The sequence below is a fragment of the Marmota flaviventris genome, chromosome 6 (assembly GCF_047511675.1).
Source record: "Marmota flaviventris isolate mMarFla1 chromosome 6, mMarFla1.hap1, whole genome shotgun sequence".
Lineage (NCBI taxonomy): Eukaryota > Metazoa > Chordata > Mammalia > Rodentia > Sciuridae > Marmota > Marmota flaviventris.
The window spans coordinates 147,429,088-147,447,485 of NC_092503.1; the positions used below are offsets into that span (position 1 = coordinate 147,429,088).

General features: G+C 36.8%; 1 protein-coding gene across 1 annotated transcript in view; it reads right to left on the minus strand.

Moving 5' to 3' along the window:
• Positions 1 to 18,398, minus strand: part of Ranbp9 (RAN binding protein 9) — a 91,122-nt gene that overhangs the window by 63,948 nt on the left and 8,776 nt on the right. The window contains exon 2 of the mRNA XM_027948092.3: positions 12,196 to 12,307. Coding sequence (XP_027803893.2) covers positions 12,196 to 12,307 — 112 coding nt within the window. The remainder of the gene's footprint in view (positions 1 to 12,195; positions 12,308 to 18,398) is intronic.

Genomic DNA, 18,398 nt, shown 5'->3' on the forward strand with positions numbered 1-18,398 from the left:
CCGCCACCCAAAACAAGGGTACCTGAAGAAGACAAAAAGAAAACTGAATGTTCTGTGAAGTGCCTTCTTACACAGTTTGAATTTTGAAACAATTTAAATTCTTTATGTAATTAAATAAAACCCCAAAGAAGAGCAATCCCTAAAAATGAAAGATAAATTTGAACATATGTAACTAACAAATACATAAAAGGTTAGTGGTAGATGGCTGGGGCTGTAGTTCAGTGGCAAAGCACTTGCCTAGCATGTGAGCACTGGGTTTGACCCTTAGCACCACATAAAAATAAAATAAAGATGTTGTGTCCACCAAAAACTAAAAAAATAAATATTAAAAAAATTCTCTCTAAAAAAGAATAAATAAAAATAAAAAATAAAATAAAGGTTATGAAAAAATTTTTTTTAAAGTTAGTGGCAGAAACAGAGGAAAAAAAATAGCATTTATCAAAGGGCTTTAAAAACATACTATTTTCACCAGGCACAGTGGCATACGCCTGTTATCCCAGCAGCTGGAAAGGCTGAGGCAGGAGAATGGCCAGCCTCACCAACTTAGCAAGGCCCTAAGCAACTTAGTGAGCCCCTGTCTCTAAATAAAATAAAAAGTAAAAATAAAAAAGGCTGAGGGGGCTGGAGCTGTAGCACAGTGGCAGAGCACTTGCCTATTGTGGGTTCAATCCTTAGCACCATACACAAATAAAATAAAGGTATTCTGTCCATCTACAACTACAAAAAATTGTTTAAAAGGGGGGGGGGGGGCTGAAGATGTGGATCAGTGATTAAGCGGCCTGGATTCAATCCTTAGTACAAAAAAACCCAGTATTTTTACTATTTATCCCTAATAAGATATAGTCTAAGAATCAAAAGAAGACAAAAACAAAGCCAATCAATATTAATACTAATACTTTTAGAAATGTGCAGATATATTGTAGGATAAAATAGTATTTGTTAATATCATTATAAATGAAGTTTTCAGAATAATAAAAAGAAGATATAAATGTAAATATCAGAGAACTTAAGTAACTGACTTGGAAAACTGCACTTTACTTCGAAATTCATTTAAAAAACAAGGAGTTGATAAATAAATAGATTTATGATAAGACAAAGCAAAATCCTGCCAGGCATGGTGGCCTACATTGGTAATCCCAGCAATCTGGGAGCCGAAAGCAGGAGGATTCCAAGTTCAAGGCCAGCCTCAGCAACTTATTAGCAAGGCCCTCAGCAACATAGTGACACCCTGTTCTCAAAATATTAAAAAGGGCCAGGGATAAGGGGCTGGGGTTGTGGCTCAGTGGTAGATCACTTGCCTTGCATGAGCAAGGCACTGGGTTCAATTCTCAGCACCACATAAAAAAAAAACAAAAAGGGCCAGGGAGGTGGCAAAGCACCCAGTACCCATTAAAAAAAAAAAAAAAAAAAAAGGCAAAAATCTAAAATCCAGGAGGCAGGTAGCATAGGTACTCACTGTATTAACTCTTTGAGTGTCTGAAAATGTCCAGGAGAAAAATTGCTTAGATTCTGTACTACCCAAATCCCAGAGGGAGGAAGGGAGGGAGGGAGGAAGGGAGGGAGGGAAGGGAGGGAGGGGAGGGAGGGAGGGAGGGGAGGGAGGGAAGGGAGGGGGGAAGGGAGGGGGGGAGGGAAGGGAGGGAGGGAAGGGAGGGGGGAAGGGAGGGAGGAAGGGAGGGGGGAAGGGAGGGAGGAAGGGAGGGGGGAAGGGAGGGAGGGAGGGGGGAAGGGAGGGAGGGAGGGAGGGGGGAAGGGAGGGAGGGAGGGAGGGAAGGAGGGAAGGGAGGGGGGAAGGGAGGGAGGAAGGGAGGGGGGAAGGGAGGGAGGAAGGGAGGGAGGGAGGGAGGGAGGAAGGGAGGGAGGGAGGGAGGGGGGAAGGGAGGGAGGGAGGGAGGGGGGAAGGGAGGGAGGGAGGGAGGGGGGAAGGGAGGGAGGGAGGGAGGGGGGAAGGGAGGGAGGGAGGGAGGGGGGGAAGCGAGGGGGGAAGGGAGGGAGGGACCAACCAACCACTGGGATGAAGCTCAACTGGTAACAGTCAGTTCTTCCACCAGCCACAATTACTATTTTGCAATCACTTAAAACATTTCAACCACCCCTCTAGAAAAACCTACCCAGACTTCCAAATCATCCATGAAAAGTCAAAACATCTAGTACCAATAGACCATTCCCCCTTATTATGGAACATTTACTTTCACCTAAGTGAGTTCAACAACAAGCAAATAGTGTATCTGAGATCAATATAAACAGACTAGTTACAAACTGTTTTTGTACTTCTTAAAACTAAATGCAATTTAATAACATGTTCATATGACAACACTCAAGTAACATATTCATTATGACAAAGTTACACAACCTTAAAGTTACACTGAAAGATTATGGATGTCTTCAAGACATTATTAAAAGTGGATTATCTCTGAGCATGTAATTAAAATCATACTAACATGAAGGTATAAGAGATGGTAACATGAAGTAACAGTCTTAAAATCTCTCTTACATGATTCAAATATATATTAAACCAATCTTTCTTGGACTAATGTTAAAATTAGTCTGAACAGAGAAAAACAAGCTGAAAGAACATACCCCAAAAATGTAAACTACAGTTAGTCTGATGGGTAGGATTGTAGATGCTTTAAGAAACATTTTATGGGGCTGGGGTTGTGGCTCAGCGCTCGCCTAGCACATGCGAGGCCCTGGGTTCGATCCTCAGCACCACATAAATAAATAAAGATATTGTGTCCAACCAAAAAATAAATATTAAAAAAAAAAACATTTTATGGTTTTCTCTCTCAAAGAATTTGATTTCCCCCTTTCCGTTAAGAATGCATTACCTTTTAACGCCCACCCCCCCAAAAAAAAACCTTAAAATAATCCAGGCCTTATTCCTCCCCACCTCTACTCAGTTAACTTATTTATCATCCAGCACCTATTTTGTGTCCAGCATCATTCTACACACGCTAGTGAGCGAAATGGATAAAAGATGCTCCCTCATTAAAGCTCTGCTTCTCTTAAATCATTTCTAACTGCTATGTCCTACGCCTGGCATTTTCAGCAACTCCCCCTGACAAATCCCTCTGCGTCTCAATGAGCCTTACTGAACACAGCGACATGTGAGTCTCTCCATTTTATCTATCAGCTCTCGGCTGGGCCAGTTTCCCTCCTTACCCAGCCTGCACTGGGACAGTCCATTTAGATACTCTTTACAGTAACCTCAACTACTCTTACTGCTTCTCCATTTACCTAATCCATAATTTCCCATTCAGCATCAATCATTCCATTCAACTTTTCTCTCTAACCAGCTGAGGAGGCTGGACAGAAACAACATTACGTATTTAAAACTACTGCCACAACAAATTCTTGGCCTTAAGTCTCCTGATTCCTCAATATTTTTACTTCTTTGGTCCATGAACATTTACTAAGTAACTATGTGTGGGACAACATAAATAAAAATGTAAAAAAGACAAGTCTGTGCTCTCCTAGAGCTGACAGGGAAAACAGATCTTAAAACAAATAATTATGAATATGATTAAGCGGTACAAAGAGAAACACAACACATTTATGAAAGTAGCAATAACTTAAGAACCTACCTAGGTTTGAAGGTAAAAGGTGTCAAGACAAGCTTCCAAAAGTGATGATACTTAGGCTCCAAACAACTTCATAATGAATTCCAAATTCCCAATTTACTCTTTAATCCTCATGCCCCACCCCCTCAGCAAAGGAACTAGGCTCACTTGGTTCCTGTCTTCCCTTGAACTCACTACTGATTTCATCTCCTCAGCTTGTAAATATGACAAGGCCTATCCCTCCTAAATGTAAATTGAAATAATTTTCCTCAAGAGTAATTTGGCCACGTTTATCATGAACCTTAAAAACATGCATACTCTTTCTCTTGAACCAAAAAATTCAACTTTGAGGATTCTTTATTATGAAAAAAGAAACTGATTTCATGAATAAGAATTATTTTTTAAAAATTTTTGTAGTTGTAGATGGACAGCATGCCTTTATTTTATTTACTTATTTATTTGTTGGTTTGTTTTTACTATGGTGCTAAGGATTGAACCCAGTTCCTCACATATGCTATGGATATGTTCTGGCACTGAGCCATAACCCTAGCCCCTGAATAAGAATTATTGAGAATAGTGAAAGAGTTAGAAACAACCTAAATAATCAACAATAGAACAATAGCAATGGATGTGCCATAGCCAAAACACAAGAGATACTCAGAGCTTTTAATCTCATAGGAAAACGCTTTAACTATGCAAGAAATATACAGTAATAAGTACATATAAATAAAACAATACTAAACACAAGGTGCAAAAACCTATAAGAATATAACCACTTAAAATATAAGTGCATATATAAAAACTGGAAGAAAACAAGTAGATATGTTAGTGATTAATTATACCAAATTATAGACAGTTTTCTTCTACACATTTTTTCCTGTAATTTTCAAATCTTCAAATTGGCAAATGAATTGTAATTATTTCCCTCAATAGCAACACAGCTACTCAGTCCACTGGCAGATTATCTCCATCCCTTACCCCTAACTTGAACCTAACTTGCACCTGCTTGCGTCCTAGGTTTAAGGAAACTGCCCTCACAAGAACTAACAACTTCCTAAACTACAAACAAGCAGACACCTGGCAGTCATTCTAAACTGACCTCCTTAGCTTTGGGTACACTGTACTCACTAGGACCTGCCTTCTAACTCTCCACCCACTCCTCTTCAGATCCTTAGCTAGATTCCCTCCTGGATAACCTTTAAAGGTGGTGCTTCAGATGTCCATCTAGGCCTATTCTTTTTTTAATGGTACATTCTCAGGTGTTCCTATCAATGTAAATTCTCATCGCTCCAATCTACCTTCAGCTCTGGTCTCTCCTAATCCCACTCCTGGAGCTTTCTCTCTCTCTCTCTCTCTCTAAGTCATAGCCTCGTTATCAACCATCTGGATATTCCACAGCACTTCAGACATTGTTCTCATCATCAACTTTAAAAGATCCACTTCCCTCCAGCATTTTCTATTTTGTTTATTCATATCACATCACCATAAATCATCTAAGCCAGAAACCTGGATGTCATCCTCTATTATCAGCCACTTCTGCCACTCCCACTTCCTAATCAAGCTTTGCAGGGTTTAAAATCCTAAATACAGTAAAGCACCTTATAACAATGTGTTGATCAACAACAAACACCACAAATACATGTCACTGAATGAGGCCACAGCCAACTTGGTTTGTCCAAGTACTCTGTGATGTTCATACAATGACCAAGTTACCTAACAACACACTTCTAAGAACATATTCCGGTCATTAAATGATGTGTGTGACTGCAGTTAACAGCCTCACTAACCCACTACACAGATTAAACTACAATTTATGATTACACTAAACTATCTGGTCTTCTTGGCCTAATTCTCCATTTATTTCCATATTATCCTCAGAAAATGCAAATCCAACTATATTATTCCCTGGCTTAGAACCAGCAGCTGAAGGATAAAAAGTAATGCTCATTAGCATGAAATATCCCTCATGGACCTCTCTAGACTATTGTCTGGCTCTCCACAGGCTCTGTGCTGTGCTTGCAGCAACGGCAGCAATGATAGCCTGAGTCTGATCTGCACCAGGGACTCTAATAAAATATTTAATTATTAATGATTTATTTAATTTAGTTCCACGAGGTTGGTACTAGTATTTCCTTTTTTTTTAACATATGAAACTGAAAGTTTGCTGAAAAGCACAAAATCGCGGAACTAATGAGTGGTAGTGCCAAGTCTGAAATCTGCATTATATTTCAACAATAGTAGCTATGTAGGTTCCAAAACAGGTATTTATGTTAAAAGCGCATACTATCTCAGGCAGGATACCCAAGAAACAAATAAGCCTAAGGAGGAAAAAACGGTGACAAAGAACAGGGAAACCAGAGGCCTGGGTTTAACTAGTCCTCTGGTGTCACTTCACATAGCTCTCAGTGAAAGCCTTCCCTCAACACCATTCCATCTTCTGAGAGTTACTTGGTGCTTCGCCCTTAATTCTTCCCTAGTTTGTTCATATGTCTATTACTACATATCTGAAACTGGATTTCATTATTTACTTACATTTTCACTTCCCTTCTTATCTGCAAACTTCTGAAGATAGGGACTTTATGTTTCTATCATCCTAAATTCTTACCACAGTATCTGGCACATCAACAAATGAAACTTCCCCTTTTTTCCCCTCCTCTCTCTCTCTCTTTGTGCATTGTACTGGGGATCAAACCCAGGGCTTCAGGAATGCTGGTAGGCCAAGTGTTCTACCACTGAGTTAGGTCCCCAGCCCTATTTTGTTTTAAATCTCTATCATAATCCATCCCTAAACAACAGTTTCCTACCTAACTCCAACCTTTAGCCACCCTACAGGCTGCCAGGGCATTCCATATCCTTTCCCTAATTCCCACTCAGTACTATCTAACTCACACATCCTCACTTCTTCCCTCAAAATGGAAGCCTCCCTCCTACTCTGAGTGTTCCCCCCTAGAACTACAATCAATGCTCTCTAATATCTAATTGCAATTCAATTTTTACTTCTGTAACCCATTATAATCCCCCTCAGTAACACTGAACTACATACCTCTCCCAAGGCCATACAGTGCCACCCACTCTTCACCTGAGACTATTCCAGCCACTATTTCATCACTATTTTTCCACAATGGAGTCTCTTAAATTCTTATTCTATAAGGTCTACCCAATACTACTTCCTTCACAAATCTGCTACCTTGAGCCAGAACTCTTCTCGGTTCTCTCGTTCATGAGCTCAATCTTATAGCATTCAGCATGTGATGTCTTAATCTAAAGTTATGAGGCTGTCTGCTCCCTGCCCAGCACCACGGTACCTTACAAGTAAGTGCTGTGTTTGATATTAGTCAACGCATTCGCTGAGTTTCTACTAAATGTCAGATCCTCTGACATTTTACTGTCATAAAACAGACATGAATGAAATCTTTCTTATACTTACTTAGCTGCTGACAATGCAATATGTTTAACAAATATTTGTTAAATTAACAAATATACTGCTTACTTAGAATAAAGATCATCTGTGAGCTTCCATTTGCTGCTTACTGCTAACAATAAAAGTTTTTTAGAGCTTTTTAAAGCTAGCTAGGAAGAAATGTCTTTACTTCTTTTCTACTCCTCCCAAAAAATAATCTAGAAAGTCAGCAAACATAGAAGGAACATTATGAAAAGGAGCATATCATTATCAGCAGAAGAATTTAAGAACAGAACACAGAGAATTACACACCAGCTCTTCCTGAATCACTGTCAAAGAATGACATCAGTATTGTTTAAAGAACTAAAAATATCACTCAGAATAAATAGTTGTAAAAATTTTCAAATAAAAATTTTTAATAAATTACATGTAGAATTGAAAGCATCTCCACTGCCTCTATTAGTGTGTATAATTTTAAAAGTTTAATGAAAGTTGACACAAACTTTTTTGGAAATTCATTTTACCAGCAATCACTAGTAAGAACACTGATCACCAGTAAGAACACAAAGTAGATGTATACCCTTTAAGCATATCTCCTAAAAAAAGTCATGAAGTCAATTTAATTTTTTGTTGTGAAATGCATTAGAAACTTACTTTTAAATTAGTTACAAAATTTTGACAGGCTATTCTACCCTATTAAATTAAGCTTATTTTGTTGAATAAACACAAATTATATTCAGTGTATTCTTTCACCCAATAAAACAAACTTCCTGTAAGCTTTATTTTCTAGGAAACAAATAAATACAAGTAACAGTCATCACAGTCATGTTCCTAATTTTCCACAGCAGAACTAGAAATAATGCATATGGCAGAATAAATCAAGTCTTTTCAAGCACATAATACAGTAATATCAGCCCCTTCTGTTTTCTTTCACTGTGCTGAAAGAGGCAGTTCATACTCAACGCCTGCTATTTCATGGGAAAACCTGTTGTCAATAACAATTTTCTAAAAAACTGAGATATTGGATTCAAATATTTATATACCTGTGCTAATCTTGGATAAATACAATGTTTTTTAAAAAATTCAATTTTAAATTAAGTAAAAAAAAAAACTTTCAGATGAACATACATCATTGTAAACAAAAAGTGATTAATGGCTGTTCTTTCTGGTACATTCTTTATAAAGATATTGGGATTTTAGGAAGCAATATTTAAATCGTTTGATATAGTTCAATATGTCTCCAGAAAGACTCTTCTTGGAGCTAGGGATGAAGTTCAGTGGTAAAATGCCTCTGGATTCAATCCCCAATACCAAAGGGGCAGGGTAAGTACTTTGACAGAAAGACACTAATTGGCCAAAATTAGTAATGAGAGTTGCTTTAAAAAAATAATAATAATAATAATAATAATTGTTCTTCCCTTTCAAACCCAATTGGTCTGGCCTAGAACTATAGTCAACAAATTAACAAGACAGATAAGTGGAATCTGACCAAAGAAATAAGTTTTCTGAGGAATACAATAGGTAATCCTCCTTATAAATTTTTTAATTCAACTGAATGCTAGCTATAATAAGTGAAGTTACAGACATGTAAAATAGTCCCTACCCTTGATGTATCATCAGACAATTAAAACAGTATAAATATTATGATCAGTCTGCCCAAACTGTACAGGAGGCATAGAAAAGAAACTATTATTTTGGGAAAGGCAAAGTGCCACAAAAAGGTACTGCTACACTAGAGCTTGGAAACTAGTGTAAAACTTTGTGACTAACCTGGCCAACGGAACAAGGGCAAGACAAGGTGAACACAAGGAGGAAAGAAAGCGCACTCACACAGAACTAGAAATATGAGCCACCGTATGCAATCAAAGAATGTAAGCAGTACCTTATAGGTGAAGGGCAAGTGAGAATTAGGGATTCTTCAACCTTATTAATCATTAGGGAACTAAATTAAAACCATAGTAACCACAAAAAGAAATCACTAGGTATTTATATGACAGCTTAAAAATAAAAACAGAACAACAACAACAACAAAAACCTGACAATACTAAGTGCTGTTAAGAAGGCAAAGCAACAGGAACTGTCAAACATTTCTCATGGAAATGCAATCTAGTAAAGCCCCATTACAAAACTATTTCAGTTTCTTATAAAGTTAAAAATACAATTAACTATGATGTAGCAATCTCATTCCTAGCTTCATTTCACCCAAGTGAAGTGAAAATGTATGTTTCTACAAAAACCCCTACATACACATTGACAGTGGCTATATTTATAATTGCCAAAAACTGTTCTTCAATTAGGGATTATATAAGCAAACTGACTCACTCATCCACACAATCAGTAATAAAGACTGTTCTAAGGGACAACTGCCTGAATTAAAAGGCTAAATACTGTATGACACCATTTATATGCCATTCTAGAAATGGCTAAAGTATAGAAACAGAACACCAATCACTCTGTACAAAGGGTGATGGAACTGCTCTACATATTAACTGTGGTGGTGGTTACAGGACAGTACATATTTGTTTGAAAAAAAAAGGCACACCAAAACTAAAATACATCTAATTTTTAAAATAAAGAAAAAGGGAGGTTGCGGGATGCTGGTTAGTTACAAAAAAGATAAGACTGAAAAATTATGCGGTAGCTATTCACATCTTTAAAAAAAAAACACTAAGAAATTTCAGATTTTAGCATTAAAATCACAGATATTACAAATAATCTCAAAAAAGAGACAGAGAGGGCTGAGATGTAGCTCAGCGTCAAAGTACTTGCCTCAAATTCAAAAAGCCCCGGGTTCAATCCCCAGTCAATTTGTTTTTCTGTTTTTTGTTGGTAGTGGGGATTGAACCCAAGAGTGCTTTATAACTCATTAACATCCCCAGCCATTTTTGTTTTTGAGACAGGATCTCAGTTGGATAGGACCTTGCTAAATTGATGAAGACGGCCTTGAACTTGTGATCCTCCTGCCTCCTGAGCCTCTGGGATTACAGGTATGCAACACCATGCCTTGCTTATTTCTGTATTAGAACACTGACAACAGTTATAAACAGGAAGCAACTGGGACAGCCAATAACCAATCACCTCAGTTATTCAGAAGATAAATTACCAAGACCTGACTACAGGACAGGCAGTGAAAAATGATCAGAAATAGTAAAGGTAGAAATTCTCAAGTTTTTAGCAACAGTGAAACCACTAACTTGATTTAAGAAAAAGATTTTAACAAGCTAAATTTAAGTACCTATGGGACATTCAAATGGAAACATCTGGGTAGATGTACTTGTCTGGAGCTCAAGAAAATAATCTGAGATGTAGCATTAGATTTGAGACTCATGAGGGTATTTGCAGCCGACAATACAAGGTCGAGATCATGCAAAGACAGTGTTAAGTACAGTGAAAGTAAAGAGAAACCTAGGAATCATCCTGAGCAACTCCAGCATTACAGAGCTGATACAATTTGAAGTACAGAAAGAACTGGCTTACTCAGGATACAGCTGTAAAGCTAGAAATGGTTACAAACATGGACCTATTTTAATCTGGGACCTCTCTCAACCATTTTCCTTAGCATCTCCGATTTTAGCTTTGATTTGAACATTCTGGAAAAATTTAGGCAGATAAATAAAAAGCTACCATTGTATTCCAAGGTTTCACTTTTACCTTTCATACTGTTGACACTGAGAATATTGAGCAAATAAAGTAAGAACCATATATTGGATACACCCTAATTTGTCAGACACAGCAGTATTACTAAGAGAGATTAGTTAATGACTGGCTTCAAATACACGTCAACTTACCCACAAAACCCAAAAGCTTTATCTTGGTTGCTGAAAAATGACTCTATACCACAACGAAGTTAGTACAGGATGGAGGATGGGTCCAATAGCTCCAAATGATCAGATGACTTTTTTTTTTTTTTGGTGGTACTACAGATTGAACCCACTGAGCTACATACCCCAGTTTTGTGTGTGTGTGTGTGTGTGTGTGTTTTATTTTGAGATGGTCTTGCTTAAGTTGCTGAGGTCTTGAACTTGGGGCCCTCCCGCCTTGGCCTCCAGAATAACAGGAATGCACCTCCAGGATAATAGGCATGCACCACCATGCCCAATGTAGATAATTAGTTCTTAGTCAAGGATATGCACTAAAATTCCTCATGGAGTGTTCTCAAAATGCTCATCTTGCCTAAAACTCTACTTCCAAAAAATCCAACTTAGGAATTTTTAAAGTAAGGCCCAAAATATTTTTAATAGTCCCCCTAAGTAAATTTCTCATTGGCACACACACATCAAACACCTATTTCAAGTCAAAAAGCAATGAATGATAAAAGTTGATTCAAGGATCTACCAAGAAGTTCTCATTGGGAAGCTTTCCTTTTCAGTGCTAGGGATCAAACCCAGAGCCTCTTGCCTGTGCTCTACCAGTAAGCACCCACTCCCAGTCCTGACTTTATAAGCTTCTAAACCACATACTAACCCTGGGGATAATCTTTCAATCCAGAGCATGCAAAACACATTTCCCAAGCAAAACATAAAATTCTAAGCCCCCTGCCCTGTAAAATACCTACAAATCACCTACTGGCTTTTATAACTCACTTTTAGAAGATGTAACTTCTCAGCAGAATTCAGAAAACAGGCAGTGTAAGAAAAGTGATAAAGATGAATCATGGCTCAGTGGTAGAGCGCCTGCCTAGCATGTGTGAGGTTCGATCCTCAGCACCACATAAAAATAAATAAATAAAATAAAGGTATCGAGTACATCTACAACTAAAAGAATATTAAAAAAAAAAAGAATAGAGTTATTGTCCCTCTATTGTTTAAACCCATCTTCTCCATTTTAATAACAAACCTACCAGAAAAACTCGTTTAAAACCACAAACTCAAGCTTTGGTTTCAACTAGTATTTAAGCAGAAATAGATCAAATCTGCTACACTGAAATATTCAGATTCCACTTGTCCAAGTACCGAAATTTCCCAAGATTACAACTTTCCTTCCAATTACATCATAAACACTATAGATCAAAACAAAAATAATTACCCAAGAATAGCAAATTAGGGGCTGGGGCTCAGGGGAAGTGCACTTGCCCGGCATGTGTGAGGCACTGGGTTCGACTCTCAGCACCATATATAGATAAATAAAATAAAAGTCTGTCAAAAAAGAGATACCACTTCACCCTTATCTGATTTGATTATTTATTTAAAAGAAAGAAAGAATAGCAAATTATTTTTCCCACTAAAATTTACTTACCCATCTCTTCCCTTACTGACAATTTTTACTTCAAAATAATAAATTCCACAGGCTGCTGGTATTGGATGCGTGGCTCTAACTGATGCTGCATCTTTTGGGGTTTTACCATGACCTGCATGTGAAACAGAAAGAAAAAAAAAAAATCAAAAAAGATATTCAAATGATAATCTTAACAATTCAGGAACAAATAAGGTTTCTGAAATGATATTTAATTTCTGCTCCCATCAGTTCAAATAATCAAAGACTTAATATTTACCAGCACAATTAATCCAATATGCAAAACAGCCCAAGTTTGCCGAAGAACTCTTCATGCTATTACAAGTTTTTTGAGATTTCAGACTCTGAACACATTGGACCTAATAGTATTTCATGAAAATTAAATTAAGTATTTTAGCATAGACTACATATGTACTTCTTTCCGCCAGTACGGAAGACTGAATCCAAGGGTGCCTTACCACTGAGCTACATCCTCTGCCCTTTTTAATTTTTATTCTGAGACAGGGTCTTACTAAATTGCTAAGGTTGGCCTGGAACTATCAATCTTCCCACCCCAACTTCCCAAAGGATAGACTACATTAAAAAAAAAAAAAAAAAAAATGAAATTCTTCTACACTCTTTGACAAAATGACCTACCTTTTTAAACCAGAAGCATCTATATCACAATACAGTTTCAAGTGAAATTTTATACAATTAGAGTAATGAAAACAGAATTCTTACTGCTAAGAATTAATGATTTTTTTTTATATATTCTTATTATTAATTCTGTCCAAAAGCTGAGTCATAAAAATTGATCAGGAAAAACCTATTGAAAAATGTATTGTTACATCTTTATATGTGTGAGTATATGTATGTGTGTATATATATATATATAATATGCATATATATATATATATATGGTTATAGATGGACACAATATTTTTATTTTATTTATTTATTTTTATGTGGTGCTGAGGATTGAACCCGGTGCCTTAGGCATGCAAGGCAAGTGCTCTACCACTGAGCTGCAACCCCAGCCCTATTGTTACATCTTGTTAACTTTTTTCTTTAAGAAAGGAAATGAGGCTGTCATTGTTGACATTTTAGATAATGGCTTTTAAGCTTTTAAAGTAGTTTAATTCTAATCCCAGAAGGTTTCCCTTTTCACAACCACATCCCCTACCTCATACTCAAGATACAAATTATCTTGGAAGGTAGCATGTGAACAAAATCAAGTTAGCAAGAGAAAATATGTGGATCAAACAGCATAAGAATAAAGAGAGAAGTTGAAGTAGCATGCCACAAAGCATTGAAAGAGTGTGACACAAGTCTCCACATCCTCAAAGGGACTCTATAAGAAACAATATTCTTATTATTCAACTATTCTGGTTAGATTATGCCTCCCTAAATACGAACTTGCTATTATAATATTTCACTCATACTATAAAATGACTTTCGAGGACAGGAGAATTTTTCTCAATTTCACCATGATTGTTTTAAAACTTAATTCCTTATTTAGGTCAAAACGCATATACTAAGATACACAATAACCATCACACACAAATGAGATCATATCTTCCCTTACCACACACTTTGCCAAATTACTAATGATACCCTATCATTAAACAGTTAAGTTTATGCTTGCAATGCAAATTAGTACATGTGAGCCCAGAGGAAACTGAATGAACTCAGCCACTCCTTTAATTATCATGAAAATTTTGTTATGGGCAGAAATAAGCTCTCATGCTGAATAAACAGAACCTAACCAAAGTCCTAAATCAACTAGATTTTACTATTTGTTTTGGCTGATTTTTGTTATTTCCACTTTGAAGGCAGCAACCAAAACTTCCAAGGTACAATAATGTCAAGAAATACTTAGTGAAAAAAAAAAATAGTTAACATAGTTAATACTGTGTGAAAGGCACCGTTCTAAGAACCTTATATTTACTAACTCATTTAATATTAAAACAACCCCATAGGGAAAAGTACCACCTACCATTCCAAACTGAGGAAACCAAGGGAAGATGAGGAAAACTGCCACGGTCAGACTGCTGAGTGAGAATTCCAAACCAAGGTTTGTCCAGGGATTTTAATTCAAGAAGCCTGAGCTAACGTGAGCTCTGAGCCCACAGGAAGGATTTACTTTCACTGAGCATTCTGGGATCACTTCATATTTATCACCATCTCCTATTCTTGATACTAAGAAAATTAATATTTCAGGGCAAACAATCTCTCAGTGATAGGTGATTTTGTATGAATTTTTCTCCTTCAATATTTGTGAAATAGTATTACTTAGCCTACATTTTTTTACATGAGGAACGTTATAGAGATTATACAACATGGCCAATTGATAAATCACACATTAAAAATGCATGCATGGATTAAAATCCCATATATTTTTCCATTATGCAAAAATGATGAAGTACCACATAACCTTAAATCTTCAAGGATCCTTTTTTTATTATTATCATGGTTTACTAAGACATTATAGAAAACTTCTATAAATGTAAAAATTGAAAAGAATGCTTGGGGCTGGAGTTGTGGTCCAGCAGTATAGTGCTCGCCTAGCCTCATAAAAAATAAATAAATAAAATGTTGTGCCCAAGTAAAAAATAAATATATAAAAAAAAGAATGCTTCATTTGTAAAGTAAAATTTAAATGTAAAAAGACAGAGGGAAGCTGAGAGTGATGACACATGCCTGTAATCCCAGTGACTCAGGAGGCTGAGGCAGGAGGATTACAAATTCAAGGTAGGCCTCAGCAATTTAGCAAGGCCTTGACTCAAAATAAAAAAAAAAATGGGCTGGGGATGTAGCTCAGTTGGTAAAGCACCCCTGGGCTCAATGCTCAGTACCAAAAACAAAACAAAAAACAGAGAGGAAAAAGTAAGTTTAGATGTAAAATTAAAATTAGGATTCATGCTATTTCTTAGATGAGACTAGTAATATCAGAAGTGTATGACTTATTTTAATAATGTTCATCAGCTGGAAGTATATTAGTTTAAATTCTGTGGTTAAAAAACAACTTCACACTACCAAAGTTTAAACTTTTAAACCACAACTTCTTCAATGTTAAGTGTTTTCTATATGGCTCTAGAAGAAAATTAATGTACTGCTTCAAACAAAACCCTGAGGCTAGCAAGGTTAGTAATTTTTATTCAGTCTATTTCTCCACTCTCCAACATGCAGCCATACAGTAGCTTTCTGGAAACCAACCAGTTTTCCACGAATCCCCAATCCTTACAACAACTAAAATTTCCTCCGAAGCCTCCTCTTTGGCCTAGGTAAAAGACTTACTTCCTAAAATCGTTTCTGAGCTCACCCTCTCTCTACACTTTCCACCACCTCCTCATCTGCCCTATTTTCAGTTCTAGCCATGAGCAGAGAGTGCCTGGAAAGCTCCACCCTTCCTTCTGAGCCTGGTAGGATCCTCCTCATCTTTACATCTCAGCTTAAGCTTTCCTTCCTCAAATAGTCTTTCTCTAACCTCACTAACTTGGTCTAAACTACTTCCTACATGCCCTCACGGCAACATACATCTCTCCTATACAACTGTGACACACTGATACTTATTTTTGTGACTATTGTTTCTGCTTTTTAATTACTGGGCCTCTTTATTACCACTGATTTCTACTCTAACTTCATTTATTCCTTCCTGCAGCCACACTCTGGATTCTGACATCACCTGAAACTATTCCACTGCAGAAATATTAAATTCTAATATGATTTATTCTGCTACAAGACATTTCTTGAATACAAATTAGCTCACCTGCACTTGATAAATATGGGAATAGTGCTAGTATAATAGTCATCTGCTTCATAATAGCTTTTCCTAATATATTAATGAATTAAAAACAAAAACTTAGCTCTATATATATATATAAAGGCCCTAAGCAAAAAGAGCTGGGATTCCTATTGAAGTATATGTCTACAGTGCTTCAGGAAATGCTAAATTTAACCACAATGTTAAGCGCCATCTGGACAAAATTCAAGCAGTACCTATAAAAGGTGCTAAGAAATTTTATTAATCAGTAGGGATTCATGTATTTCATGTATATTATTTTTACACTTTAGGTTATAAATCAATATTACTTTATTTTGTTGCTCAAACATTTCCAGCTTTGACTATCTGGAGCTTTTCGTTCAGCTCTGCCATCGTTTAGAACATTACCCCCATTATGTTTTTTGTTTTTATGACTTTCTGGCACTAAGTGATGCTGGAGGCTCATCTTCTGTTTTTCTTGCCGCTATCCTAGAATAGGCCATTTCTCCAAGAAGTTCTGCCTTCTTCTACTGAAAAACAGTATTAGAACCTAAGATATAGTTACTAGTTGAACTCACCTTTCCTGGAGTGTCAGCGATTCTAGGCCCTCTTCTTGACAAAAGCCAAGGAAACATATAGGAAACATGTGAACCAGTGCACATACATATAATCTATGTTTCTACATGTAAACATCCTTAAGCCAAGTATGAGTTCATACTAATGTTTCCAATTCTAATTCATTATTACCTCATGGTTAATTCCAACTTCCTCCTCTTGCTTATCTGTAAATCCCACCCCAATGGTGAGAAAACTGGCTCCCATAATTTGCACATCCATTTGTTCAATTAAATCATTCCAGTATACATATATTGCAAGCAATATCAGAACTGTCAGCCCATACTGCCATAGCATACAACTTTATCAACTAAAGTTCAATGATTAGGTAATCCATTCTCCCTTTACTTTTAGACTCCATTTATTTCCAAATTACTTAAAGTCAATACCTCCCCCCTTCCCTTTCCTTTATATATTTGTAATAAATTATTTTGTTACATTTTGTATTTCTATCCTGAGATTTTCCCCTCTTAAAAGACTTTTTTTTTTTTTTAAACTGGGATTGAATTTAGGATTCAATCGCTTTACCATTTTTATATTGAGACAAGGTCTCGCTAAATTGCCTAGGCTGACCTCAAATTGCAATCCTCCTGCCTCAGCCTCACAAGTCACTGGGACTGCAGGCGTGAGTCACCACACCCGGGTCCTAAATGATTTTACTTGCACATATTATGGTTCACCCTTTGTCCTAAGTTCTATGGGCTCGACATTGAAATACTGTCAGGGATCCATGATTACAGGATCATACAGAATACTTTCACTGCTCTAAGAATATCCTCTGTTTTGTCTATTCCACCAACCCCTCCCCCAACAACCATTCATCTTTTTATTCTCTACAGTTTTGCCTTTTCCAGGATAATTCAAATTAGAGTACCTAGCCTTTTTTTTTTTAAAGTTGGCATTGGACACAGTACCTTTATTTATTTATTTTTATGTGGTGCCAAGGATCGAACCCAGGGCCCTGCACATGCTAGGCCAGCGCTCTACCACTAAGCCACAACCCCAGCCCAGTACCTAGCCTTTTTAGATTGGCTTCTTTCATTTGACAATATGCATTTTAGATCAGACACATCTTTGCATGACTTGATAGCTCTTTTTTTTTTAATCACTGGTAATATTCCATTGTATGAATATATTCCAATTTGTGTGCCCATTCATCAATAACTGAAAGATACTTGGTTGTTTACAGTTTTTAGTGATTATAAAATGTTGCTATAAACATTCGCATACAGAGCTGGGAATGTAGTCCAGTGCTAAAGTGCTTGCCCAGCATATTCAAAGCCCTGAGTTCAATCCCCAGCACCACAAAACAACATCCCCAAAAACATTCACATGCAAGTTTCTATGTGGGCATAAATTCTCAGATGGCTTGGGTAAATACCTAGGAGTGCAAATGTTGGATCATATGGTTACCAGTATGTTTAGCTATTATTGGCCAATTATATGGTTATATTGTGTGCATGCACAAATAATTTAACAACAAATACATTATCATGTACAAGTCTGATGCACCAATAAAAAAAAATAGGGAAAAAAGTATGTTTAGTTTTGTTAGGAACTGCCAAACCCTTCCAATGTAACTGCTGTTATGCTATGCATTTCCACAAGCAAGGAATGGGAATTCCTGTTGCTCTGCATCCTCACCAGCAATTGGCACTATCAGGTTGCTTTTCCAGTTTTAGCCATTCTAATACGTATGGATGTTCTATTTAGCAAAAAAGGAAATGGAGGAAATAAAAAGCTACCCGAGTCATATTTTCATTTCAATTAAACTACCACCACACACATCTTGAAGAAGGAAGCCCAAGATCCAGAGTCTAAGGCTGAAAAAAAATCACCTGTGATACTG